Genomic DNA, 27,900 nt, shown 5'->3' on the forward strand with positions numbered 1-27,900 from the left:
ATCTCCTCTGCCCATCCTCAGGGATTTCTGATGGATCATCAGAAAAGACAAACTTGTCTGCTTTCAGGGGTGACTCCATCTGCTGGATGAATGTCAGGGATCCATGTCCACTCTCAACCCCCTGGCTGGTTGCCGCTGGTGATTCCCAGTTCTGGCATGGGGGGAGAGGTGCAGAGGCAGATGGAGCCTGGTCATCCATTAACTGAGGCTGCTGATCCACAGAACTTGCTGATGCTTGGCTGGTAAAACGCCTCTCATTGTCAAACTTTTCTTTAAATGCTCCACTTCTGTCTTTCAGCCTTTCCAATAATAAACATTGTTCCTTTACCTTTTCTTCCAATTCCTGTAACTCAGGCTTCATGGCTATGCGATTTTTACTCCAGGCCTGGAAATACTTGGTTTTGAAGAATTTGTGTTCAGCCTTCAAAACTTTAAGTTTTTCTTCCGCTCTCCCAATCGCCCTAAAACGATTGATAACCTTCTGGCTGAAGACATCCGCATTCTCACCGGGGCCTGGACCCACAGACAGGTCCTCCACCTCCTCCTCACTAGGCCCCGTGTCATCAGGGGGATCCCTCCCAGGGCCTCCCCCAGGATCAGGCATTGTTCCTGGGCCAAGCTAGCAAGCAAGGCCCAGGCTTGAAAAGGGCTGGTTCTCACAGAGAGCTCTTTGGGTGTGTCCTCCTCCTTCTTCCCACTGACCACCAATGTAAGGAGCATTCTTCCCACTGACCTCCAATGTAAGGGACATTCTTCTCACTGACCACCAATGTAAGGAACATTCTTTCCACTGACCACCAATGTAAGGGACATTCTTCCCACTGACCACCAATGTAAGGAACATTCTTCTCACTGACCACCAATGTAAGGAACATTCTTCCCACTGACCACCAATGTAAGGAACATTCTTCTCACTGACCACCAATGTAAGGGACATTCTTCCCACTGACTACCAATGTAAGGAACATTCTTCCCACTGACCACCGATGTAAGGGACATTCTTCCTACTGACCACCAATGTAAGGGACATTCTTCCTACTGACCTCCAATGTAAGGGACATTCTTCTCACTGACCACCAATGTAAGGAACATTCTTTCCACTGACCACCAATGTAAGGGACATTCTTCCCACTGACCACCAATGTAAGGAACATTCTTCTCACTGACCACCAATGTAAGGAACATTCTTCCCACTGACCACCAATGTAAGGAACATTCTTCCCACTGACCACCAATGTAAGGGACATTCTTCCCACTGACCACCAATGTAAGGAACATTCTTCTCACTGACCACCAATGTAAGGGACATTCTTCCCACTGACTACCAATGTAAGGAACATTCTTCCCAATTTTGTTTATTAAAAGTCTTGCAATCAATAAGCATAAAATCAATATACATAAATAAATATATACATATTTACATGAAAAGGGGGGAAAAAAAATACATAGCAAATTCTGCTCTCAAATAAAGACTGCCTTTACAGCAAAAACAAAACTCACATCATGAAACACATCATTACCGGAAAAAATTATCTTAATAAGACTCACACCACCACACCAGACATCAAACCTGCGAGGTCAAGAAACAAAACCACTCCCATTATGCATGCAGCCCTTCTTCAAAAATGAAGATATTAACTAACAAAAGCTAAGGGCGTGAAAGAAATAGCATAGGAAAAAAGCTTTTCACCCAGAGATGGACAGTTCACCAAAAGCAGGTCTGATATTCCTCCACGCCCTTATCCAGACCGCTCGAGGCTCCCTGCCCTTCTCAAGACCCCGAATCTTCCCAACCTCACCCAGAATATCGTACACCACCACCTCGACAGGGAGGACTTTCTTCCGCAGGGTAATCTGGCACCGTGCATTCCACGTGAAGTAACGGACAACTATACTAACTAGAAAAAGTGTATCCAAATCAAAATCCCAGCGAGTCGGGAATGCCCCGTACACCCACTCCGCATAACTCATGCGATAGAGAAAGGGGATGCCTAGAGCCCTCCCCACCCTTTTATACACCTCTATGTTAAAGGGACACTGGAGCAAAAAGTGGTCCATAGACTCCACTTTACCAACACACTCCGCTCTAGGACAATCCCGATCATCCACAGGGCGATGCTTCAGGTTCCCTCTCACATAGAGCCTTCCATGGAAAGCGAGCCAGGCTTGATCCCTAAACTTCAAAGGGATTCTTCCTAAGTTAATTAAACGCAACCCCTCCCTCATTACGGGGCCTGGGCAATCCCTTAAGGTCAGCGACACACTGAAAGCAGAGCCCAAAATCCTCTTCTCCAGAAGCTTTCTGGGGAGGGACTTGATATCCCCCACTGTCACCTGCCACTGCCTAAGTATTTTCAGACACGGGGCAACATAAGCCGGAAGCTTGCCATGTCGGACTCTCAGACTTTTCACTGGCCCGCCATCTTCCCAGCATCGCAGAAAAGGCCTAAACCAAGATTGAAAAATACCCACCCATCCCGGCGGGGTCTCTGCTAACATATTACCAAGATTATACTTTAAAAAAAGCAGAGAAAAGAAAACTATAGGGTTGACCATTCCTAGACCACCCTCCCGCCTGGACAGGTAAGTTACATTGCGTTTGATCAGGTTCAGCCTATTTCCCCATAACAGTTGGAAAAAGCAGCTGTACACCCTTGCATAGAGAGATTCTGGCAAGATACAGACAAAGCTGACATATAAAAAGATTGGGATCAGGTAAGTTTTAATCAAGTCAACCCTTTCCCTCAAGGAAAGTTTCCATTTCTTCCAGCTTGCCACCTTGGCATTGGCATTCAACAACCTGCTTTCCCAATTTCGATGACCATAGTCACCAGGACCAAATTTCATGCCCAACACTTTAATTTCCTGCTGGGGCTCTGGGAAGGCATCCGGAAGTTCGAAGCTTTCACCCTCCTCACCCATCCAGAAAACTTCACTCTTTTCATGATTGATTTTAGAGCCAGAAGCCTCAGTGTACTGCTCTATCACAGAGACCACCTCCTGCGCCTCCTCCATCCCAGAGATAATAACAGACACATCATCGGCATAGGCCACGACCTTCAAAGGTGGCACACCAGCAATGCCCAAAGGCACCCCACACAACGATCCACTCTCTAACCTTCTTATGAAGGGGTCGATTGCGAATACATATAGCAGGGGGCTCAAAGGACACCCCTGGCGCACACCAGAGCCAACCTCAAAAGGCCGTCCAACCCAACCATTAACAAGTGGGAAGCTCTCAGCCCCTTTATACAATGTTTTCAGCCAATCAATAAACCTCCCCTGCAGGCCGTATCTACCAAGTAGCAAATACAGGTACTCATGATTGACTCGATCAAAAGCCTTCGCCTGATCCAATGCCAGCAAGTACTTTCTCCATTCAGCAGCCCTGCATCGCTCCAAAGCCTCCCGGACAGCTAAAATTGCTGAAAAGGTACTTCTGCCCTGGACCGAGCAGTGCTGATGATTGGACAACAAATCGCCTGCTACTGACGACAAGCGCCAAAAAAGAATCTTCGCCAAGATCTTTCTATCAACATTGAGAAGACTGATGGGGCGCCAGTTCTCAATTATTGAGGGGTCTTTACCTTTTGACAGAAGAATCACAGCGGATTGCCTCATGGAGGGAGGGAGAGAACCCTCTTCTAAACAGCTGTTATAAACCTCCGCTAAAAAGGGAGCCAGAATGGACTTAAAACACTTGTAAAATTCAGCTGTCAACCCATCTGGCCCAGGCGACTTTTTGGTAGCCAGCTTCTCTATAGCACGAACTACCTCATCCGCTGAAATTGGTTCCGTCAAATCCATCAAAGGCAATGTATCATTTCCCAATCCTGGAGTAGAATCCAGAAAGCTTTCCATCCTGTCCCGACTAAGGTCCTTTCTTCCCAGAAGGTCTGCGTAATATGACCTGAAGATCTCCAGGATCCCTGATCTGGACTTCACCAGGGAACCCGTACTATCCCTCAGACCTATGACCGTCTTAACTGCTATGCCTTGCTTACAGTTCTGGTAAGGATCAGGCGAGTGATATTTCCCATAATCTCTCTCCAGAACCAAAGAGGCATGCCGGTCGTATTGACACTTCCTAAGAAGAAGCTTTACCTCCGAGATCTCCCCTGGATCTCCTCCATACGAGACAAGACGATCAAGCTTCCTCCGCAAATGCTGGTAGGCAATATACATACCAAGCTGCTTCTTCTTACTTATGGCCTTGAAAAGTCCAATCGCCCTTTGTTTCACAAGCTCCCACCACTCTGACTTACTGCTGCAAAAGTCCAGAATAGAAACCTGTGCCTGAAAAAAATCCTCAAAGGATTGTCTTACCTCTACATCTTCCAGGAGAGCCGAATTCAGTTTCCAGGTACCCCTTCCCCTGGGTGGAGTGTCCGAGGCATTCAGAGTCACAGACAGCATACAGTGGTCAGAGAACTCCACCGCCCTCAACTCAGGAGCCGAGAAAGCAGAGTTCTCCTTTAAAAAAAAACCTATCTATCCTACTCTGACTATTCCCTCTCTGAAATGTGAATCCCGTGCTGCCAGGGCAGTGCTTAATGTGCACATCTACCAGGCCTGCTTGTCTAACCATATCTCTAAGAAAAACGCTATCATAACCCAGCCTGTCTATGGAGACCCTCCTGTCTTCAGGCCTAATTATGGTGTTAAAGTCCCCTCCAAAGACAACCTGCTGGGATGTGAAAAGGAAGGGCTTGATCTTTGTGAGGAGGCATTTCCTGTCCCATTTTGACTGCGGTCCATAGATATTGATCAGGCGCAGGTCCTGCCCCCTAACAGAGACGTCTAAGACCATGCATCTCCCCATTTCTACCTCAATTATCCGCCGGCACGTTACCATATCGGTTTTAAAAAGAACCGCTACTCCGCTGCAAGGCTCAGCCGCAAGAGACCAAAAGGAGGGACCGCATCTCCACTCCCTTTTTGCTAGATGGACATCGGCCAAAGTATTGAGCCAGGTCTCTTGCAAAAATAAAATCTCAGCATCAAACTCACTGAGCAAAAATAAGGCAATATCACGAGCTCTTGCAGATTTCACGCTGGCGACATTAATGGTCGCCACCTTTATCAGAGCGGGCACTGCCATCAGGATGATTGGGGTAGTCGTTTCTTAACCTCCACCACACTCTCATCACCCGAGACAGCTCTCTTTACACTATGTGACTCCCCCTCATCCATAGATGATAAACAAATAGATAAATCCGACACCAACTCCTCCCCTGATAAAACCGAAAATGTGTTGCCAAGAGGAACCCCTCCTGGCTCTAACTGTAAGGAAGAAACGACCACTTTACTGGTCTTCCTCTTCTTCTTTTTCTTCCTCTTTGTCCTCTCCCACCCCTCCTCATCCGAATCCTCCACAACAGAGGGTGAGACATGGGACATGGACACCCCTCCCTCAACCCCATCGACCCCACCACCATCCAGCACCCCTGCACCCTCTTGGCCGCGTTTGCGGTGTCGAGAGACAGGGACTGGAGGTGGAGTAGGCCGAGGGGGAAGATCCACTATACCCGCCCCCCCAGCAGCTTCCGCTAGTCTGGAGGATCTACGCACAGTAGATGTAGGAACAACAGGAGGGACAGACTCAGGGACCACATCACTAGGGGAAACAAAATCTGACACAACAGACACAGGAAGGACAGACTCAGGGACCACCTCACTAGGGGAAACAGAATCTGACACAACAGACACAGGAGGGGCAACAACAATTTCCTCTCTAACTTCAGCTGCTTCATCTTCTTTATCAAGCCTCTGCAGCTCAGTCTCCAATCCTGGCAAGTTATGCAGTGCCTCTGGGCACTGGCTATATGGATGACCCAGCTGCTGGCACAAATTGCACCGAATCTGGGTGCATTCTCTGGCCAAATGGCCTAAATCCTGGCACAGTGAGCACTTCTTGTGGGTGCAGGACGATGCAAAGTGGCCTTTATCACCACATTTATTACATACCTTAGGCTGACCTTGGTAGAAAATGGTCAGCCTATCCCTACCCAGAAAGGCTGAGCAGGGAAGGTGCTGAACTACATCGCCCAGCACCCCCAATTTAGTGACACTGTCCAGGCCCCTGTCCATATCCCATGCTCATCAAGGACCTTCCGCAGTGGAGTGAGGACCTCGCCATATCGGCGTAGCCATACTAATAAATCAGCCTCTGGTATGGATTCGTTACGCACCAAAATGGTCACTGATTTTATCAGAGGCTGTCTTGAAATCACTTTTGGCACCAAACCACTCCACTGCTGAAGGCCCTTGCACCTCCTAAATCTCTCCCAGAAGAGATCCAAACTTTCAGGTTTTACAAACGACAAATCAAATTCATAACTCCCCACCGGGCAAATTAAAGCAAAAATATCACAGACTTTAAACCCCATTTCCAAAATCAACTCAGCCACCCTCCCCCTTACTGGTGGAGTTCCATCCCCCACCCACCTCAACTGTACCACATTCCTCCTCCTATACCCACCAAACCTCCCTGAATTTTGACCAATAACAGAATTCCCACCACCCACCCTGGTGTGACTCCCCAAAGCTGAAGCATAGCTTCCAACATTCCTCCCAGCAGAAAATCCATCAGTTTTTTTTAAATTATCTGACACACACTTAGCAGATAACGATTGCACAGATTCGGGATTGATCTGTGCAATCGAATCTTTCCTCTGCTGAGCAGGAGGAGAAATGTCATTTTTATTTTTCCCAGCATTACTAACCCCTTCACCACCACCCACCACATTCATTGCTTTAACATTAATGTCATTTTTTATACTTGCTGGGATATTTATTATTGCTGTTGTCTTCACAGCAGAATCCATAGCTGCTGCACTGGTAAAAACTCCAGCTGTCATCTCCTCTTCCACTAGGACAGGGTTTTCAGCTGTGGAAATAGCATTCTGTTTTAACACAGCAGCAGGTAAAGCATTGCAGGATATTTCCATTGCTACTTCAATTCCACTTCCAGAACCATGTTGATCCCCTCCCCCATCAACACTCAGCTGGTCAATCAGCACTGGAAGACTGGGAGGCTCAGGTGAACATGAAGCAGGCTCTTTGGAGCTGGCAGCCATTTTGCTTGCCGTGGGACTACTGGTCTCAGCCAGACCAGCAAAATCCATGCCTGGGGTGTTTAATGCAGGTCCATCCACATTCATCTGATGGTCCGGGGATTCCACGGTCAGGGATTTTCCTTGCATGTCTGTCGGTTTCTCCACAGCGGTAACTCCCATAGGTAGCTGTATGCAGAGCTCCTTCTCACCTGGGACACCATCCACTACAGCAGATGGGGCAGACATGTTGGATGGCAGCATGGTGTACTGGGACTTCTCCACCATTACTGGCTTTGCTGGCCTGTATCTCCTCTGCCCATCCTCAGGGATTTCTGATGGATCATCAGAAAAGACAAACTTGTCTGCTTTCAGGGGTGACTCCATCTGCTGGATGAATGTCAGGGATCCATGTCCACTCTCAACCCCCTGGCTGGTTGCCGCTGGTGATTCCCAGTTCTGGCATGGGGGGAGAGGTGCAGAGGCAGATGGAGCCTGGTCATCCATTAACTGAGGCTGCTGATCCACAGAACTTGCTGATGCTTGGCTGGTAAAACGCCTCTCATTGTCAAACTTTTCTTTAAATGCTCCACTTCTGTCTTTCAGCCTTTCCAATAATAAACATTGTTCCTTTACCTTTTCTTCCAATTCCTGTAACTCAGGCTTCATGGCTATGCGATTTTTACTCCAGGCCTGGAAATACTTGGTTTTGAAGGATTTGTGTTCAGCCTTCAAAACTTTAAGTTTTTCTTCCGCTCTCCCAATCGCCCTAAAACGATTGATAACCTTCTGGCTGAAGACATCCGCATTCTCACCGGGGCCTGGACCCACAGACAGGTCCTCCACCTCCTCCTCACTAGGCCCCGTGTCATCAGGGGGATCCCTCCCAGGGCCTCCCCCAGGATCAGGCATTGTTCCTGGGCCAAGCTAGCAAGCAAGGCCCAGGCTTGAAAAGGGCTGGTTCTCACAGAGAGCTCTTTGGGTGTGTCCTCCTCCTTCTTCCCACTGACCACCAATGTAAGGAGCATTCTTCCCACTGACCTCCAATGTAAGGGACATTCTTCTCACTGACCACCAATGTAAGGAACATTCTTTCCACTGACCACCAATGTAAGGGACATTCTTCCCACTGACCACCAATGTAAGGAACATTCTTCTCACTGACCACCAATGTAAGGAACATTCTTCCCACTGACCACCAATGTAAGGAACATTCTTCTCACTGACCACCAATGTAAGGGACATTCTTCCCACTGACTACCAATGTAAGGAACATTCTTCCCACTGACCACCGATGTAAGGGACATTCTTCCTACTGACCACCAATGTAAGGGACATTCTTCCTACTGACCTCCAATGTAAGGGACATTCTTCTCACTGACCACCAATGTAAGGAACATTCTTTCCACTGACCACCAATGTAAGGGACATTCTTCCCACTGACCACCAATGTAAGGAACATTCTTCTCACTGACCACCAATGTAAGGAACATTCTTCCCACTGACCACCAATGTAAGGAACATTCTTCCCACTGACCACCAATGTAAGGGACATTCTTCCCACTGACCACCAATGTAAGGAACATTCTTCTCACTGACCACCAATGTAAGGGACATTCTTCCCACTGACTACCAATGTAAGGAACATTCTTCCCACTGACCACCGATGTAAGGGACATTCTTCCCACTGACCACCGATGTAAGGGACATTCTTCCTACTGACCACCAATGTAAGGGACATTCTTCCCAATGACCACCAATGCAAGAAGCATTCTTCTCACTGACCACCAATGCAAGAAGCATTCTTCCCACTGACCACCAATGCAAGAAGCATTCTTCCCACTGATCACCAATGTAAGGATCATTCTTCCCACTGACCACCAATGTAAGGGACATTCTTCCTACTGACCACCAATGTAAGGGACATTCTTCCTACTGACCACCAATGTAAGGGACATTCTTCCCACTGGCAACAAATGAAAGGAGCACTCTCCCCACTGACCACCAATGTAAGGAACATTCTTCCCACTGACCTCCAATGTAAGGAACATTCTTCCCACTGACTACCCATGTAAGGGACAATCTTACCACTGATCCCCAATGTATGAGTAATGATGGTAGGGGTTCCCTGGGACCTATAGATTGATTAAAGGGTTCTTCTGGGGTAGAAAGATTGCTCTATAAGATTCAGATGATTCGATTTACTACTTTAAATGACAGATGTGTTTGTAATATGTCAGTCTATACTTTTGATGCGTCAGTCTGTCCCGTACATTGCAGTTGGAGGTCACGTAGCTCTCGATCTCAGAGCCGGCTGCACCGACCTTTCTAAAATTGTCCCCTATTAAACCTCCAGCCAAATCGAAGTGTGACGTGACCCCTCTGCGGCCCCCGATGTGCGCTAAGCTCGGTCGTAATGGAAGGAGGCGATTGTAAATAAAAGTTATTACCTAATAGGCTTCCACTGGAGTGTATCGGACAGGCGCTGAGCCATGGCGCCCTTATTACCTCTCATCAGCAATTATAAACAGGATGAAGTGGCGGGGATGGTGCTGATAGCGGTGGAGGTGACGGCGAGCTCTGATAGGATGATATATGGTGATGAGATTGTACGGGCTCATCTCTATCGGACAGATGACTTGTATTATCCTTTCCTCTCTCCACCATTCATTTCCTTCCAGGAACGCAGCGTCATCATTTACAAATACATCCTCATTACATGCTGGAAATTGGAGGCCTAACGGCGGCCATATTTCCATCTCAGTGTACATCCAATGGAATGCTCACCTTCACCTTGATGGCATCTGCCTGCAAAATATATATATTTAAAGCTCACCTCCACCCACAACAAATAAAGTGCCTTGCGAAAGTATTCGGCCCCCTTGAACTTTGCGACCTTTTGCCACATTTCAGGCTTCAAACATAAAGATATAAAACTGTAATTTTTTGTGAAGAATCAACAACAAGTGGGGCACAATCATGAAGTGGAACGAAATTTATTGGATATTTCAAACTTTGTTAACAAATAAAAAACTGAAAAATTTGGCGTGCAAAATTATTCAGCCCCTTTACTTTCAGTGCAGCAAACTCTCTCCAGAAGTTCAGTGAGGATCTCTGAATGATCCAATGTTGACTTAAATGACTAATGATGATAAATATAATCCACCTGTGTGTAATCAAGTCTCTATATAAATGCACCTGCACTGTGATAGTCTCAGAGGTCCGTTTAAAGCGCAGAGAGCATCATGAAGAACAAGGAACACACCCAGGAGGTCCGAGATACTGTTGTGGAGAAGTTTAAAGCCGGATTTGGATACAAAAAGATTTCCCAAGCTTTAAACATCCCAAGGAGCACTGTGCAAGCGATAATATTGAAATGGAAGGAGTATCAGACCACTGCAAATCTACGAAGACCTGGCCGTCCCTCTAAACTTTCAGCTCATACAAGGAGAAGACTGATCAGAGATGCAGCCAAGAGGCCCATGATCACTCTGGATGAACTGCAGAGATCTACAGCTGAGGTGGGAGACTCTGTCCATAGGACAACAATCAGTCGTATACTGCACAAATCTGGCCTTTATGGAAGAGTGGCAAGAAGAAAGCCATTTCTTAAAGATATCCATAAAAAGTGTTGTTTAAAGTTTGCCACAAGCCACCTGGGAGACACCAAACATGTGGAAGAAGGTGCTCTGGTCAGATGAAACCAAAATTGAACTTTTTGGCAACAATGCAAAACGTTATGTTTGGTGTAAAATCAACACAGCTCATCACCCTGAACACACCATCCCCACTGTCAAACATGGTGGTGGCAGCATCATGGTTTGGGCCTGCTTTTCTTCAGCAGGGACAGGGAAGATGGTTAAAATTGATGGGAAGATGGATGGAGCCAAATACAGGACCATTCTGGAAGAAAACCTGATGGAGTCTGCAAAAGACCTGAGACTGGGACGGAGATTTGTCTTCCAACAAGACAATGATCCAAAACATAAAGCAAAATCTACAATGCAATGGTTCACAAATAAACATATCCAGGTGTTAGAATGGCCAAGTCAAAGTCCAGACCTGAATCCAATCGAGAATCTGTGGAAAGAACTGAAAACTGCTGTTCACAAATGCTCTCCATCCAACCTCACTGAGCTCGAGCTGTTTTGCAAGGAGGAATGGGCAAAAATGTCAGTCTCTCAATGTGCAAAACTGATAGAGACATACCCCAAGCGACTTACAGCTGTAATCGCAGCAAAAGGTGGTGCTACAAAGTATTAACTTAAGGGGGCTGAATAATTTGGCACGCCCAATTTTTCCATTTTTTATTTAACAAAGTTTGAAATATCCAATAAATTGTGTTCCACTTCATGATTGTGTCCCACTTGTTGATTCTTCACAAAAAATTACAGTTTTATATCTTTGTTTGAAGCCTGAAAAGTGGCAAAAGGTCACAAAGTTCAAGGGGGCTGAATACTTTTGCAAGGCACTGTAGTTTAGTTCTGTTCATTTTCAAATTCCCTGTTTAAATCCAGTGTTTTTTGCTAGAAAATTACTAATTATATACATATATATATTTTTTTTAGCAGAAACCCTAGAGAATAAAATGCCGATTGTGGCAATATTTTATGTCAAAAAGTGAAGAGGTCAGCGCTGCTCCTTACAACTGTATTGGCAAAGTATATAATTAAACCTTTATAATTTAATTATATACTATGCCAATACAGTGTAAAGAGCAGCGCTGACCTCTTCACTTTTAAGGCACCACACCTTATTCGTTAGCAAGCAGCCCCCTTTTTTTTTTTTTCAAATTCAAGTTTCTTTGGTTAACATAGGCACACTTATAATTTAACCCATAAGCGCTCGGATCTTTTCTCACAATATTTTATGTCACACTGTATTTGCGCAGCAATTTTTTAAACACAATTTGTTTAGAAAAAATACACTTTAATGAATAAAAAAAAAAACAAAGGATAATATATTCCCCGATTTCTTGTAAAATAGAATTATTGCTCTCGCGGTAACGTTCCCGGCGATTACTCACATGTCTGGTGCGAACATCGTTTACACATGCGTGTGTGATCTACATATGCATTCGCTTCTTGCACACAAGCAGGGAGGGATGGGGCGCTTTCTATTTTTGTTTTATACTATAGTTTTATTCTTTATTTTTACACTTTCCGTTTATTTTTAAATTTTTTTTATCACTTTTATTTCTACTACAATGAATGTAATATAAATAAGGGATGACAGGTCCTCTTTATGGAGAGATCTGGGGTTAAAGAGACCCAAAATATCTCCTCTACCTTTTTAAAAGCAAAAAAAAAAAAAAGAATGTGATCTTTTGAATAAAAAAAAAAAATAGTTTACTTCCACCCTAGAAGTGTCGTAATTCCGTCGCTCCAGTCCTCCAAGACCTTAGAGGCGATCAGAGACGATATGGTCTCTGCGAACCTCTATGGCTAGCCGAGAAACACCTGCGAGCAGCAGGAGGGGACGTTTCCCTCTGCTTAAAGTGAGGAAATTTCATCATTGTGGGAGGGGTAGAGACAAACTTCTGCAGGGAAATCTCATTGTGGGAGGGGTAGAGACAAACTTCTGCAGGGAAATCTCATTGTGGGAGGGGCAGAGACAAACTTCTGCAGGGAAATCTCATTGTGGGAGGGGCAGAGACAAACTTCTGCAGGGAAATCTCATTGCGGGAGGGGAAAAAACAAGTATATTCACCCGCGCCAAGGACCACCTCTATTAGTGTAACAAAAGTATTAGTAAACCAATAAAATATTATAAAAGTGATAATTGTGATGAGCAGCTGCTAGGCCCCCTCCTGCTTTTCATTCATCGTAGGAGGGGCAGAAACACAAACTTCTGCAGGGAAATCTCATTGTGGGAGGGGCACAGAAACAAACTGCTGTTGGGAAATCTCACCATTGTGGGAGGGGCAGTGGCGGAGCCAGAGGGTTAGCTGGGGTGTCAATTGACACCCCAGAAAAAGTCCCTGCCACCCCTGTTGCCACCCCGATCCAGGCTGGCAGCGGAGGAATCACAGGCAGTGGTGGGATGGGATCAGCCGGTTCGCAGAACCGGCTGATCCCTCTAAGCTGGCGGCCAGGGTCAGGGAGCAGCAGAACAGTGCGTCCCGAAGCCGAGCCCGCCCATTCTGTGACAATAGCGAATGAAAATTCGCTATTGTCACATGGATCCTCCTCCGGCCAATCAGGGAGCGGGTCCTCCCGCTTCCTGATTGGCCGAATGGCAAATGCCGTGCCATTGGTCGAGGAGGCGCCGGCGGGAGGACTGAGAAGATGCAGGGAGCCGCGGACCGATGATAAGCTGCTGTGATGACCGTCCGTCCGTGAGGTAAGTAAGCCGGTCTCATGGGGGGGGGGGGGGACGACGCTGGCACTCTGCAATGATTGCGGGCAAATGCTGTGGCACTCTGCAATAATCATTGGGGGCATTGCTGTCTCACTGCAATAATCATTGGGGGCAAGGCTGTCTCACTCTGCAATAATCATTGGGGGCAAGGCTGTCTCACTCTGCAATAATCATTGGGGGCATTGCTGTCTCACTCTGCAATAATCATTGGGGGCATTGCTGTCTCACTGCAATAATCATTGGGGGCAAGGCTGTCTCACTGCAATAATCATTGGGGGCATTGCTGTCTCACTCTGCAATAATCATTGGGGGCATTGCTGTCTCACTGCAATAATCATTGGGGGCAAGGCTGTCTCACTGCAATAATCATTGGGGGCATTGCTGTCTCACTCTGCAATAATCATTGGGGGCAAGGCTGTCTCACTGCAATAATCATTGGGGGTATTGCTGTCTCACTCTGCAATAATCATTGGGGGCAAGGCTGTGGCACTCTGCAATAATCATTGGGGGCAAGGCTGTCTCACTGCAATAATCATTGGGGGCATTACTGTCTCACTCTGCAATAATCATTGGGGGCAAGGCTGTGGCACTCTGCAATAATCATTGGGGGCAAGGCTGTCTCACTCTGCAATAATCATTGGGGGCATTGCTGTCTCACTCTGCAATAATCATTGGGGGCAAGGCTGTCTCACTCTGCAATAATCATTGGGGGCATTGCTGTGGCACTCTGCAATAATCATTGGGGGCATTGCTGTCTCACTCTGCAATAATCATTGGGGGCATTGCTGTCTCACTCTGCAATAATCATTGGGGGCATTGCTGTCTCACTCTGCAATAATCATTGGGGGCAAGGCTGTCTCACTCTGCAATAATCATTGGGGGCATTGCTGTCTCACTGCAATAATCATTGGGGGCATTGCTGTCTCACTGCAATAATCATTGGGGCATTTCTGTGGCACTCTGCAATAATCATTGGGGGCATTGCTGTGGCACTCTGCAATAATCATTGGGGGCAAGGCTGTCTCACTGCAATAATCATTGGGGGCATTTCTGTGGCACTCTGCAATAATCATTGGGGGCATTGCTTTCTCACTGCAATAATCATTGGGGGCAAGGCTGTCTCACTGCAATAATCATTGGGGGCATTTCTGTGGCACTCTGCAATAATCATTGGGGGCATTGCTGTGGCACTCTGCAATAATCATTGGGGGCAAGACTATCTCACTGCAATAATCATTGGGGGCATTGCTGTCTCACTGCAATAATCATTGGGGGCATTTCTGTGGCACTCTGCAATAATCATTGGGGGCATTGCTGTCTCACTCTGCAATAATCATTGGGGGCAAGGCTGTCTCACTGCAATAATCATTGGGGGCATTGCTGTCTCACTGAAATAATCATTGGGGGCATTTCTGTGGCACTCTGCAATAATCATTGGGGGCAAGGCTGTCTCACTGCAATAATCATTGGGGGCATTGCTGTGGCCCTCTGCAATAATCATTGGGGGCATTGCTGTCTCACTCAGCAATAATCATTGGGGGCAAGGCTGTGGCACTCTGCAATAATCATTGGGGGCAAGGCTGTGGCACTCTGCAATAATCATTGGGGGCATTGCTGTGGCACTCTGCAATAATCATTGGGGGCATTGCTGTGGCACTCTGCAATAATCATTGGGGGCAAACCTGTATCCTGTCTGTATCCTCTGATCGCCACCTGTATCCTGTCTGTATCCTCTGATCACCACCACCTGTATCCTGTCTTTACTAGTAATGGCAGCGATCATTAGAGGGACTGCGACATTGCGGTGGACGAATCTGACACTAAATTACACTTTGTATATTGACCCCCCAAAATAATACCTAGCCACCCCTTTGCCACCCCTGTTTTAAAAGTCTAGCTCCGCCACTGGGGAGGGGCAGAAATACAAACTACTACAGGAAATCTCACCATTTTGGGAGGGGCAGACACACAAACTACTGCAGGGAAATCTCATCATTGTGGGAGGGGCAGAGACACAAACTTCTGCAGGGAAATTCATTGTGGGAGGGGCAGAGACACCGACTTCTGCAGGGAAATCTCATTGTGGGAGAGGCACAGACACAAACTACTGCAGGGAAATCTCACCATTGTGGGAGGGCAGAGACACAAACTACTGCAGGGAGATCTCACCATTGTGGGAGGGGCAGAGACACAAACTACTGCAGGGAAATCTCACCATTGTGGGAGGGCAGAGACACAAACTACTGCAGGGAGATCTCACCATTGTGGGAGGGGCAGAGACAAACTTCTGCAGGGAAATCTTATTTTGGGAGGGGCAGATACACAAACTTCTGCAGGGAAATCTCATTGTGGGAGGGGCACAGGCACAAACTATTGCAGGGAAATCTCACCATAGTGGGAGGGGCAGAGACACAAGCTACTGCAGGGAAATCCCACCATTGCGGGAGGGGCAGAGACACAAACTACTGCAGGGAAATCTCACCATTGTGGGAGAGAAAGAGACACAAACTACTGACAAAAAATCTCACCATTGTGGGAGGGGCAAGGACACAAACTAATGCAGGGGAATCTCAGCTTTGGAGGCACAGATAGTTGCAAAGTTATTTCACTTTGTGAGAGTTGTAAAGCTACTGCAGAGGATATTTTAGAGAATCACGGCAAAATATTTAATTATAAGCATTAATTCAATTAAATTGCAAAATAGATGGTGTATAGGCGTGGGTGCATTCATATTTGCAAAGTGCTGTCAGTCTAATGCCTCGTTTCCACTGAGTGGTACGGTACGGTTCGGTTCAGTTCGGAACGGAATTGCGTTTCCACTGCCCTTTCATGATAGGCGTGGTGTAGCAGGAAAGCTGTGATAGACGATTCTCTGTCAACCAATAAAAGTTCTGCAGAGTGTAGCTCCACCCTGTTGGTACGGTACTAATGTGCTTGGTACCCCAACGAAAGGGTACCAAAAAGTGGTACGTTACGGTTCGGAATTAGGGTACCATTCATAATGGAAACGGCATAAATAGCGTACCGTACCGAACCGTACCAGAAAGCTCAGTGGAAACGAGCCATAACATGTTTCGGGCAATGGAAGAAAGGAAGTTTTCAGGTAGCTTGGAAGAGAAGTAGATTTACAGGGAGGACCTCAGCAGTTTTGATGATGCTCCTCTGTAGGCCATCGAGGAAGCTTGCTAAGCAGAAATTTGCTAGGATGCATTAGTGAACAGTGGTGTCACCCTTCTAGCTTTGCATTGCAGAGGAGCCGTGTGATTTTAGAACACTGGCTGAACAGAATTATGAATATTTTATGTTGTGTTTTTCTGTTTGTTATCAGCCGTACTTGTCAGGATGGTGGTGATAATATAGTCGTATCTGTATATATGGAACTGTATACAATTTATAATCTCCTGTAAGTCTTTTTGGTGTACAGCATACATACTGCCTCGCTGTCACATGCTGCGTGGTTATCTTCCTTCTTAGCAGTAAATGAGATGGAGATTACCAGCTGGGAGATGTTGGAATCCCACCGTTCCGACCTCTTAAGAAACTCGTCTAATCCGCAGAGTGGAAAGCGCTAATTACTGACAACTCTTCCTCCCTCTCCTGAGGCTGAGAGAGCCGCCAACTCTTGGCCGTGGCCCCGGAGGATGAAATGATCTGTCCCCCAGCTTAACACTTGGAGAGGGTCACACAGACTCTCTGCATAGGGAGGTCAGGGTCACCAAGCTTCTCCTACGGGGCCAATTACTAAAAGGGCGAGGATGATAGATTTTATTTTTCCAGTGACAGTTTTGTCGGTTTATGGAACTGCTCCTAGTGTTTTAGCTGCTCATTTTCAAGCAGATGAAAATAACTCAGCTGTATCCATTTTATAGATGACCTCACCTTTTTATGAAGAATCTAAACCTATTTTCCTCCCAACGTTCATTGATGGACGTCACACTCTACAACATGTGGAAGGAGCCCCAGCCTATAGTACTGCCATTCTCAACCAGGATTGCATGGCACTCTAGGGTTTCTTCAGAGGTTGCTAGGGGTTTCTATAGCTGTGACTGATCGACTCTGATTTGATGGTAGTTCCAGGACCAACACAACTTGGAAAAGCCAGCATCATGACATCAATTATCATTTTGGTTGTCTCTAAATATTGCAGTTTTCCCACTGACCACCAATGTAAGGGGCTTTTTGCCACTGACCCCCAATGAATTTGTGTACCTAAAGATACCCTGAAACCTGAAATTGATGTTAGAAGTTTCTCTGAGGTAAAAGGGTTGAGCCAGGATGCCTCTCCAAACTTTGGGCCTTTGCTTGCCTTCTTCTGGCCCCTGGGGCACTATTCGTCCCAATGATTCAAGACACTATTCTGCCAGCTGACATCAACAGTGGGGCACCATTTTTCCTACTACAATCAAAAATGGGGCACCCTTTCTCCTACTAGCATCAACAATGGGGCACCATTTCTCCTACTAGCATCAACAATGGGGCACCATTTCTCCTACTAGCATCAACAATGGGGCACCATTTCTCCTACTAGCATCAACAATGGGGCATCAACATGGGGCGCCATTTCTCCTACTAGCCTCAACAATGGGGCACCATTTCTCCTACTAACATCAACAGTGGGGCACCATTTCTCATACTAACATCAACAAGAGGGTACCATTTCTCCTACTAGCATCAACAATGGGGGACAATTTCTCCTACTACTATTAACAATGGGGCACCATTTCTCCTACTACTATTAACAATGGGGCACCATTTCTCCTACTACCATTAGCAATGGGGCACCATTTCTCCTACTACCATCAACAATATAGTATATTAATATACTATGTAATATAATAATAGTACCAAGTGTGGTGACGATTTCTTCTACTGATGCCAGGAAAATTTCCACTCCCATTGGCCACAGTCTGGGTCTGGTATCTCTCATCTTCCTCTTGACAATACCCCACAGATTCTCTATGGGGTTTAGGTCAAGCGAGTTTGCTGGCCAATCAAGCACAGTGATCCCATGATCATGTGACCAGGTATTGGTAGATTTGGCAATGTGGGCGGTGCCAAGTCCTGCTGAAAAATGAAATCAGCAACTCCATAAAGCTGGTCAGCAGAGGGAAGCATGAAGAGCTCTAGAATTTCCTGGTAAAGGGCTGCGCTGACTTTGGACTTGATAAAAGACAGTGGACCAACACCAGCAGATGACACGGCTCCCCAAATCATCAAATCTTTTGGTGGTTAAGAAGCAATTTTATTTCAGATTAAAAATAAAAATAGTCTCTCTCTTGATAGGTAAGCAAGCGTACAGTGTGGGGTTGTTGGGTCTCGCTGCAGAGGTAACCGGAGACGGCTAAAACAAGGACACAGATAATAAAACCTGCCAGCGTTCCCGACCCTTCCCCCGCCATGTTGGGAATTACTGATGCAGCTGAAATAAAAGGCAGATTTTTGCCGCGTTCGGGTCCAGCGGGCGTCTCGCACCGAGCTCTGTGCTGGGATTTGGATTTTGGGATTATTTCTGCCGTATGCAGTAAAATAATTCTGCAGTTGTTATTTTTCTACCGTTTATCTCCCCCCCCCCCCCCCCCCAGCATCCAGGGATGCTTTTACCCGCTGACAGAGACGTGACATTTTGAAGTGTGCGTGATTTGTAAATTGTGCGCTAAATAACTATTCTGAGCGCAGCACAAGCTGTTGTTCCCACATGGTATGTTTAGAAACTTTCACACACTTTGACTTTTCAGAAGAAGCAAACACAAGCTTGTCAGAGTGCCAACATTTAAAAAAAATTTCCAGGGACACTTTGCAGCACAGCTATCAACTACTTACCACACCCACTTCCATGAAGCTCCGCCCACCCTGCATAATCAATCTCGCCTAATTATAAGATTATAGAGTCTACTCAATATAGAGAGAATTACAGGAAATTGAAAAGGGAATGTCAAACTTAAGGCCACAGTAGCAGAGTTGTAATAATTCTCCCATTCAGCTTCACTACTTCTGCATAACAGTTATGGGCAGCCCGATTAACAGGCGCTTCCAGGGACAATATAAATTACCTGGGACAGGCTCCTATTTGCAGGGACTGTCCCAGGAAAAAAGGGACAGTTGGCAAGTATGCATTTTAGCTATTCACAGAGAGCGAATAATGTAAACCGTGACTTATGCTGGCCATACACGCAGTGGTGTATTAAGGTTTTGTGCTGCCCTAGACCTGACTAAACTTGTGCACCCCCTAATTTAAATTTGACCACCTCCCTTCCTGCCAAGGCCACACCCCTTCCTGTTTAAGACCCCCCCCCTGTCATCTGCAAACCACACCCCTTCCTCTTTAGGCTTCACCAATGCAGCTGCTGGTGTGAATGGACCCTAAGCTGTGTTGAGAGGCTTTTGCTTGCTTCAAGTAGGTTTTCCATACCTATGCAAGTCTATTGGAATGAAAATGAAAGTGTATAGCCTCAAAATAGGATCTACCTATAGCGCTTGCTAATTAATTGTGTAAACATATACTACCAAAGTGCAGATAATAATTAATACACATAAAAATAGATTAATAAATAATTACATAAATGCATAAATAAATAATTAAATTAAATAGATGAGTATCTTCATAAATGAGATTCAATATAATGTGAATACAATTAATAAAGTACTATGTGCATTAACCACTTTACCACCGGAGGATTTTGCTGTCTTACGTCTGGGCCGCTTTTTGCGATTCGGCACTGTGCGACTTTAACAGACAATTGCGCGGTCGTGCAACGCTGTACCCAAATGAAATTGACGGAGTTTTTTTCCCACAAACAGAGCTTTCTTTTGGTGGTATTTGATCACCTGTGCGATTTTTACTTTTTGTGCTATAAGCAAAAAAAGAGCGACAATTTTGAAAAAATAACAATATTTTTCACATTTTTTTATATGAAATTCCCCAAAAAAATGTAAAAATCAAATTTTTTTAACATTTTAGGCCAATTTGTTTTTTTGCTACATATGTTTGGTAAAAAAAAATCGCAATAAGCGTATTTTGATTGGTTTGCGCAAAAGTTATTGCGTCTACTAACTACGGGGAAGATTTATGTCATTTTTATTGTTTTTTTTACTAGTAATGGTGGCGATCTGCGATTTTTTTTTTTTTTTTTTTTTTTTTTTTTTTTTTTTTGGGACTGCGACATTGCGGCGGACAGATCGGACCCTTGACTGACATTTTTGACACTTTTGGTGGTACCAGTGACAATACTACAGTAATCAGTGCTATAAATATGCACTGTTACTGTAAAAATGACACTGGCAGGGAAGGGGTTAACTTTATTGGTGATCAGTGGGTTAAATGTATCTCTAGGGATGTGATTCTAACTGTGGGGGGCGTGGCTAGTGATGTAACCACAAAGACATACGATCCTACATAGCAGGATCGTATGATCTCTGCAGTTACACCAGGGAGAATGACAGGCGGCTTTGTTTACATCAGCCGCCTGCCTTTCTCCCTCTCCAGTGGGAGATCGCAAGTGGCCGGCAGACATCGGAGCCGCCGGTCACTTGCGCGGGGATGCCCGTGAACAAGCGGGGGCGGGAGCGCACCTCCGCCGGCGCGCGCTCACCCCCTAGAGGCTCGTAGGCGAGCGACGTAGCCCTACGTCGTTTTGCCTGTATGGGGCTGACTGCCGCAGTAAATAGTCGGCGGTCGGCAAGTGGTTAATTGTGTAAACATATACTACCAAAGTGCAGACAATAATCAATACACATAAAAATAGATGAATAAATAATTACATAAATGCATAAATAAATAATTAAATAGATGAGTATCTTCTTAAATAAGATTCAATATAATTTGAATACCATTCATAAAGTACTATGTGCATTAATGTCCCAATAAGTGCTCAAAAAAAGTTCATATATAGAGTCCATTAGAAATCATATAGTGACTTTTGTGTAAACAGTTCAAGATTGCTTTAGTGAAAAAGTGCAAGTGCTCTGCGCCCGACTTCCAGATGGTCTTAAGATGACACTCGGTTTCCACCGTGAAGGGTAACAGAAATGCTCACTCACCAGAGAGAATGGGTCTTATATGCCTTATGGCACTAAGACCGGACAGTGCTTTTCTGGCCACCTGGGCCAGGAACGGTCCCACTCCAGGGTTCAGCAGTCTCAGCCCTCACTCTTTTCTATCCATGCATCTGACTGGGTGGGGGACAAAAAGAAAGCTCCAGATGGTGTGATATTGTTTAAAATGTTTATTTGTTTCCAAGGTAAAAGATATAAGCTGAAATAGGCAAAGAAAGACAGTGTGGAGAGCGGTGAACACTGTATGCGTTCCACTCGGCTCCCGTGAGGTCACAGCGTGCATTCCACCTTACACGCGTTTCGTCATTCTGTTGACGTCTTCAGACCTCTTACCGATATTTCGGGAAAGTGCATATACCTGCTGAGAAGCCGCTCGGCTGTCATTACAAGGAGCGGGGGGGGACGTCTCCCTCCCGCCGCCTTCTGCAGCTCGCCTGGGTCTCCTGTCCCACCGGGAGACCTGGGCATCCTACCTGCACGACCGCAGAAGAGAAGACCCGATCAAAGCCGCATTCGGCTCTGATCGGGTCTCCATGTAAAACCCAGAAGTGATGTCATGACATCACTTCCGGGCACTCAGCGCCAAATAAAAAAAAACAGCTCCTCTCAACCACTCCTCTGGCCCTCAGGACGACCTCCTGCGACCGCATGGCACCTCTACAGAGGAGGAAGCAGCCGCCCCCTCCCTCCGGTACTCCGCTTTCCAGCCAAAGACCCCACAGCACATGTGGTCCTGGCTTTTATACAGTATCCCAGAATGCACCAAGGTTACCTGCTTTCTGCTAATCACTAGGACTGTATCAAAAGCCTATGCACCCATTTGTCAGGTTTCCTCCCACTGTCCAACATGCCTCCCTATTGGACCAGTGTGAAACACTCCAAACTGAATGAATCGCATACTGAGCACAATGAGCAGACCTCACTAACAGATCCTGCTCTCTGGTAGGCAGAGAACAATATAGATTTACCTACAGCCCCCTCTGGTATGCAGACGGAGCTCATACTATACTTTCTCACTAACACCTACCTAGGAGGGTGCTACACCCACCCCCCCCCCCCCCACCAAACCGAGCCATGTCCTCACTAGCACCTACCTAGGAGGGCGCTACAGTAACATCTGACAGAAAGATCTAAAAACACTGAAGCAGCAGACTTTGTGAAAAACTAATATTTGCGTCATTCTCAAAACTTTTGGCCACGGCGGTTTATCTGTCTGGAAGCATGCAAGTGACGGGTGCTCTTCATGTCAGCCGGCTGCTTCAATGAGATGCCGTTTTCCGGATGTGACCTCCTTGTTTTTATCATTTGAGAGGTTTCTGTGTCCTCGGAATAAACACGCCTTTCTGGGAAAAACATAATTAGATTCATTTTGGGGTCAGCGGGCTCTTGACTTGTCATAGGAACATTTCAAGAGTTTCCACTTCACTCTTCTCATCCCGCTAATGTGCATGCTTTGCATACTGATTGTTTGATTTGTCAGGTAGCGGCAGCAATGAGTACATGGAGCCGAGTGATTTCTGAGATCCACCCTCCTGGGCACTATGAGGGCCCTCCGATTTTATTTCTAGCTCAATGACTTATGGGAAATTGCTTTATTGCTTTTACATAACCGGCCTGAGAACCAGTACCATGCCTACTTTAACCCCCCCACCCCATCAAAAAATATGGATAATTCTGCTTTTTCAGTGATTGCTGTTGGGAGAATTGAGGATTGTCAACAGGAATGTTAACCACTTGCCGACCGCCCCACGCAGAATTACTGGCTCGGCTGCGCATAATCATGTACATGTACGTGATTATGTGCATGTGGTGGCGCAAGCGCGCCGCCGGAGCTGCTCTCCCGCTGTGAGTAGACACAGCGGGAGCCAGACCGCAGGAGGAACTAGCTTGTTTACCGCCGGCCTCCCGCAATCTTCGGGAAAACTGAGGCTCGGTTCACACATCTGCGATGGCAGACATCGTATGTGATTCGGAGCGCACTGCTCTAAAAATCACATGCGATGTCTATGCGGTAAAAATTCAGCCATATAGATTGTATGGCTGAATTCGCATCTGATTCGGCACAAACACACCCTTTTTTGGGGCCGCAGCAGAATCGGATCGCATGTTGGTTCACATCTTTGCGATCCGATTCATGTCCGAATGTCAGTTCGCATTGCGATATGTCAACTGATCTGGGGGTGTCGTTAACTTTGAATTGACACCCCCAGCGATTCGCATATGGCAGTGTGAACTGCCTGCCCTGGGAATGCAATGCGGGGACCCACAGTGTGAACCGGCTCCAGATCGCATAAGTGTGAACCGGGACTTACAGGAGAGCCGTCTGCCTATGTAAACAAAGCAGGCGGATCTCCTGTCAGACAGGCACAGTGAGATTGTGTGTCTGGGCTAAGCTGAATCACTGATCACACACACATACACACCCACACACACACACACAGTTAGTAAGCACAATTAGGCTCACACTTAACCCCTTGCTCACCCCCAGTATTAACCTCTTTTCCTGCCAGTGTCATTTATACAGTAACAGTGCTTATTATACTGGTATACTGGTACTGTACTGGTGTCACTGGTCCCCAAAAAGTATCACTAAAGCCCTGTACACACGCACAGATTGTTGGCCGACCGATCGGCCGTCTTTTGTCCAGTGTTGTTTGTTGGTTGAAATGTGCTCTAGACTTGCACTGGACTTTTGTTGGCCAACAAAAACCAACTTCAGAAGTGATGTCATGTGATGGTTGACTTTCCGTGTGTTTTTTCTTCTCTGAGCATGCCCAGTCTTGCTCATCTGATTTTTGTCTGCCGAAATCTGTACTGACTGACGAACAATCGGCCGTTGTGTTGACGGCCAACAAAAATTTTATAGCATGCACACTAGATTTTTTTCGGCCGAAAAGTCGCAGTTGGTTGTCGGAAGCATCATACTAACAAGCCTACAATCGGCCGATCGGACGTTGGCCGACAATTTACGGCCAACAATCTGTGCGTGTGTGTACGGGGCTTTAGTGTGAGATTTGTCTGCCGCAATGTCGCAGTCCCGCTAAAAATCACTGATCGCCGCCATTACTAATAAAAAATAACAAAAAGTCCAAAAATCTATCCTGTAGTTTGTAAACGCGATAACTTTTGCGCAAACTAATTAAAATTTGCTTTTTGGGATTTTTTTTTTTGACCAAAAATATGTAGCAGAATACAAATTGGCCTAAACTGATAAAAAAAATGTGATTTTTTTATTTTTTTTTATTTTTTTTTTGTTGGTAATGTTTTATAGCAGAAAGTAAAAAATATGGTGTTTTTCAGAATTGTCGCTCTTTTTTTGTTTATAGCGCAAAATCTAAAAACCGCAGAGGTGATCAAATACCACCAAAAGAAAGCTCTATTTGTGGGGAAAAAAAAGACATCAATTTTTTTATTTTTTTTTTGGGTACAGCGTCGCACGACAGCGCAATTGTTAAAGTAACGCAGTGCCGTATTGCAAAAAAATGGCCTGGTCATTAACCACTTTCCGTCTGCTCACATTGCTGCTACTGCAGCAATGTGGCTGGTTATCGTCCAGCGACGTAGTACTACGTCGCTGGACTCCTCCCCTTGTGGGCGGCGCGCTCCCGCTGTGTTCAGTCACAGCGGGAGTCGGGCCAGGGGAGGAGCAGCGGTGATCACCGCTGCTCTTCCCCGATCGTCGGGGAATCGAGTCTGGAGATCCGCCTGCTTGTGTAAACAGAGTGGGCGGACCTCCTAAGTGACAGACAGTGACAGATTGCAGGGTTTAGCATAGCTGAACATCCGATCTGTCCCTGTGTCACTCAGTCACCTCCCCCACACACGTCAGTAAGCACCAGGCATACATTAACCCCTCCCTCTCCAATAAAATTAACCCCTTCCCTGCCAGTGTCATTTTTACAGTAACAGTGCATATTTATAGCATTGATTACTGCAGTAATGTCACTGGTACCCCCAAAAGTGTCAAAAATGTCAGTCAAGGGTCCGATCTGTCCGCCGCAATGTCGCAGTCCCGCAAAAAAAATCGCAGATCGCCGCCATTACTCGTTAAAAAAAAAAAACACCAAAAACGACAAAAATCTTTCCCTTAGTAAACGCAATAACTTTTGCGCAAACCAATCAAAATACGCTTATTGCAATTTTTTTTACCAAAAATATGTAGCAGAAAACAAATTGGCCAAAAATTTAAAAACATTTTGATTTTTACATTTTTTTTGGGGGGGAATTTCATATAAAAAAACTTGAAAAATATTGTTATTTTTTCAAAATTTACGCTCTTTTTTTGTTTATAGCGCAAAAAGTAAAAATCGCACAGGTGATCAAATACCACCAAAATAAAGCTCTGTTTGTGGGAAAAAAAGGACGTAAATTTTGTTTGGGTACGGCGTCGCACGACCGCGCAATTGTCAGTTAAAGTCGCACAGTGCCGAATCGCAAAAAGTGGCTGGACGTAAGACAGCAAAATCCTCCGGTGGTAAAGTGGTTAAGGGGGCAAAACCTTCCAGAGTTGAAGTGGTAATGATAAAAGGTGGAGCTTTTGATACTGTTGCCATATATTGTGACCTGTAAGGGATTTAGAATAGTTCATATTCCCATCGCACACCTTCCTGGATATAGGCACATGAGTTGTGGGTGCTGCAGCGATCACCAGCTGGACACTGGATCTATCACGAACCCCTTGGTCAGGCGTGTGTCACATGCCTGATGAAGGGGTCCTGCGCGAAACGTTGCACCTATCCTAATGTGATCCTTGTGGAATAAAAAGTTTATTCGGACTGCTGTGCAAGATCCTTGGTGTGCTGGCGAATAGGTATGTATCCATGTCAGGGATTTATTCATGTAGACTTGTTACTGACAGGCCCACTTTGAGATGTGAATGTTGCTCTTTCGTTCCATAGCTTGTTCCTGTGTATAAAGTGTTGCCTTTTTATTTTCTTCTCCAGATTCCCAGTCAGAGGACGAACCATCTCCCATGAAACGGCCTCGACTACTAGACAGCGGCGAAGGGCCCGACCGTAACCGCCCCAAACAGAAGAGCCGCCGCCGCTGCTACCGCTGCCAGATAAAACTGGAGTTGGTACAACAGGAGCTGGGCTCGTGTCGCTGCGGTGAGTGTTATCTTCTGGGGTACGGGTGACCCCGGGTACAGGGCCCACAGGCCTGACAGGTGTCAGATTTGTGCATCGAACTGCCCTAAGGGGCAGAATATATACAGACCTGGGAGGAGAGAACAATGGCGGTCTAGGTGGAAGGGGCACTGTAAAGCTGGCCATAGATCTAAATTTGGCCAGTTCGGCCGGGACCAGCCAAATTTCGATCCGTCTATGGCCGTTCCAGCTCAACAGAAATCGATCTAATGATTTATTTTTGTCAAACAGGAATGTTGGGAAATTTTCATTCTATCAGCAGCTGCAGCCAGTCTTCCGCAGTGGCGATCAGTGTATTCTGACAGCGGAGGAGTCCCGTTGTCATAATACAATAGTGTAGTGGGGAGTATTCCTCCATCCTCCTCACTTGTGTGGATTGGAGAATCTGTTCAGTTTTGTTCGATCAGCCCACTGGCGGATTGTAAAAAAAAAAACCCATCTATACTACAGCGTAATTACAGCCACTTTGCAGGCAATGTCAGCCAGTTTCTGATTACTAACTGTGTAATAAATTAATGAAAAAACCAGAGCCACCTATTTTTAGGAATTTCAGTCGTCCAGCAAATTTAAACCGTTTTATTAAATAAAAAAGATTTAAAATATGAACTCCCGGATTTCGTCAGACCGATCGCCTAGACCAGCGGTCTCTAAACTGCAGCTTGGGGGCTGGATGCGGTCCTTTGCTTCTATTTATTCAGCCCTTGGGGCACTATTCCTCCCACTGACGCCACAAAGGGGCACAATTACTGCCACTGACACCAATGATAGAGCACTATTCCTCCCACTGACACCAATGATGGGACACTATTCTTCACACTGACACCAATCATGGGGCACTATTCCTCCTACTGACACCAATGATGGGACACTATTCCTCCCACTGACACAAATGATGAGGCACTATTCCTCCCACTGACACCAATGATGGGGCACACTTCCTCCCACTGACACCAATGATGAGGCACTATTCCTCCCACTGATACCAATGATGGGACACTATTCCTCCCACTGATACCAATGATGGGACACTATTCCTCCCACTGACACCAATGATGGGGCACTATTCCTCCCACTGACACCAATGATGGAGCACTATTTCTTCCACTGACACCAATGATGGAGCACTATTTCTTCCACTGACACCAATGATGGGACACTATTCCTCCCACTGATACCAATGATGGGACACTATTCCTCCCACTGACACCAATGATGGGACACTATTCCTCCCACTGACACCAATGATGGGGCACTATTCCTCCCACTGACACCAATGATGGGACACT

General features: G+C 46.0%; 1 protein-coding gene and 1 long non-coding RNA gene across 2 annotated transcripts in view; one reads left to right on the forward strand and one right to left on the reverse strand.

The window, feature by feature from the left end:
• ZFAND3 (zinc finger AN1-type containing 3) overlaps positions 1–27,900 on the forward strand; it is a 367,558-nt gene that overhangs the window by 281,232 nt on the left and 58,426 nt on the right. The window contains exon 5 of the mRNA XM_082249318.1: positions 26,411–26,575. Coding sequence (XP_082105444.1) covers positions 26,411–26,575 — 165 coding nt within the window. The remainder of the gene's footprint in view (positions 1–26,410; positions 26,576–27,900) is intronic.
• The window catches only part of LOC309549206, a 386,600-nt gene that overhangs the window by 206,259 nt on the left and 152,441 nt on the right, over positions 1–27,900 (reverse strand). The gene's annotated exons all lie outside the window — the stretch shown is intronic.

Source organism: Pelophylax lessonae (genome assembly GCF_965119305.1).
Source record: "Pelophylax lessonae genome assembly, chromosome: 3".
NCBI lineage: Eukaryota > Metazoa > Chordata > Amphibia > Anura > Ranidae > Pelophylax > Pelophylax lessonae.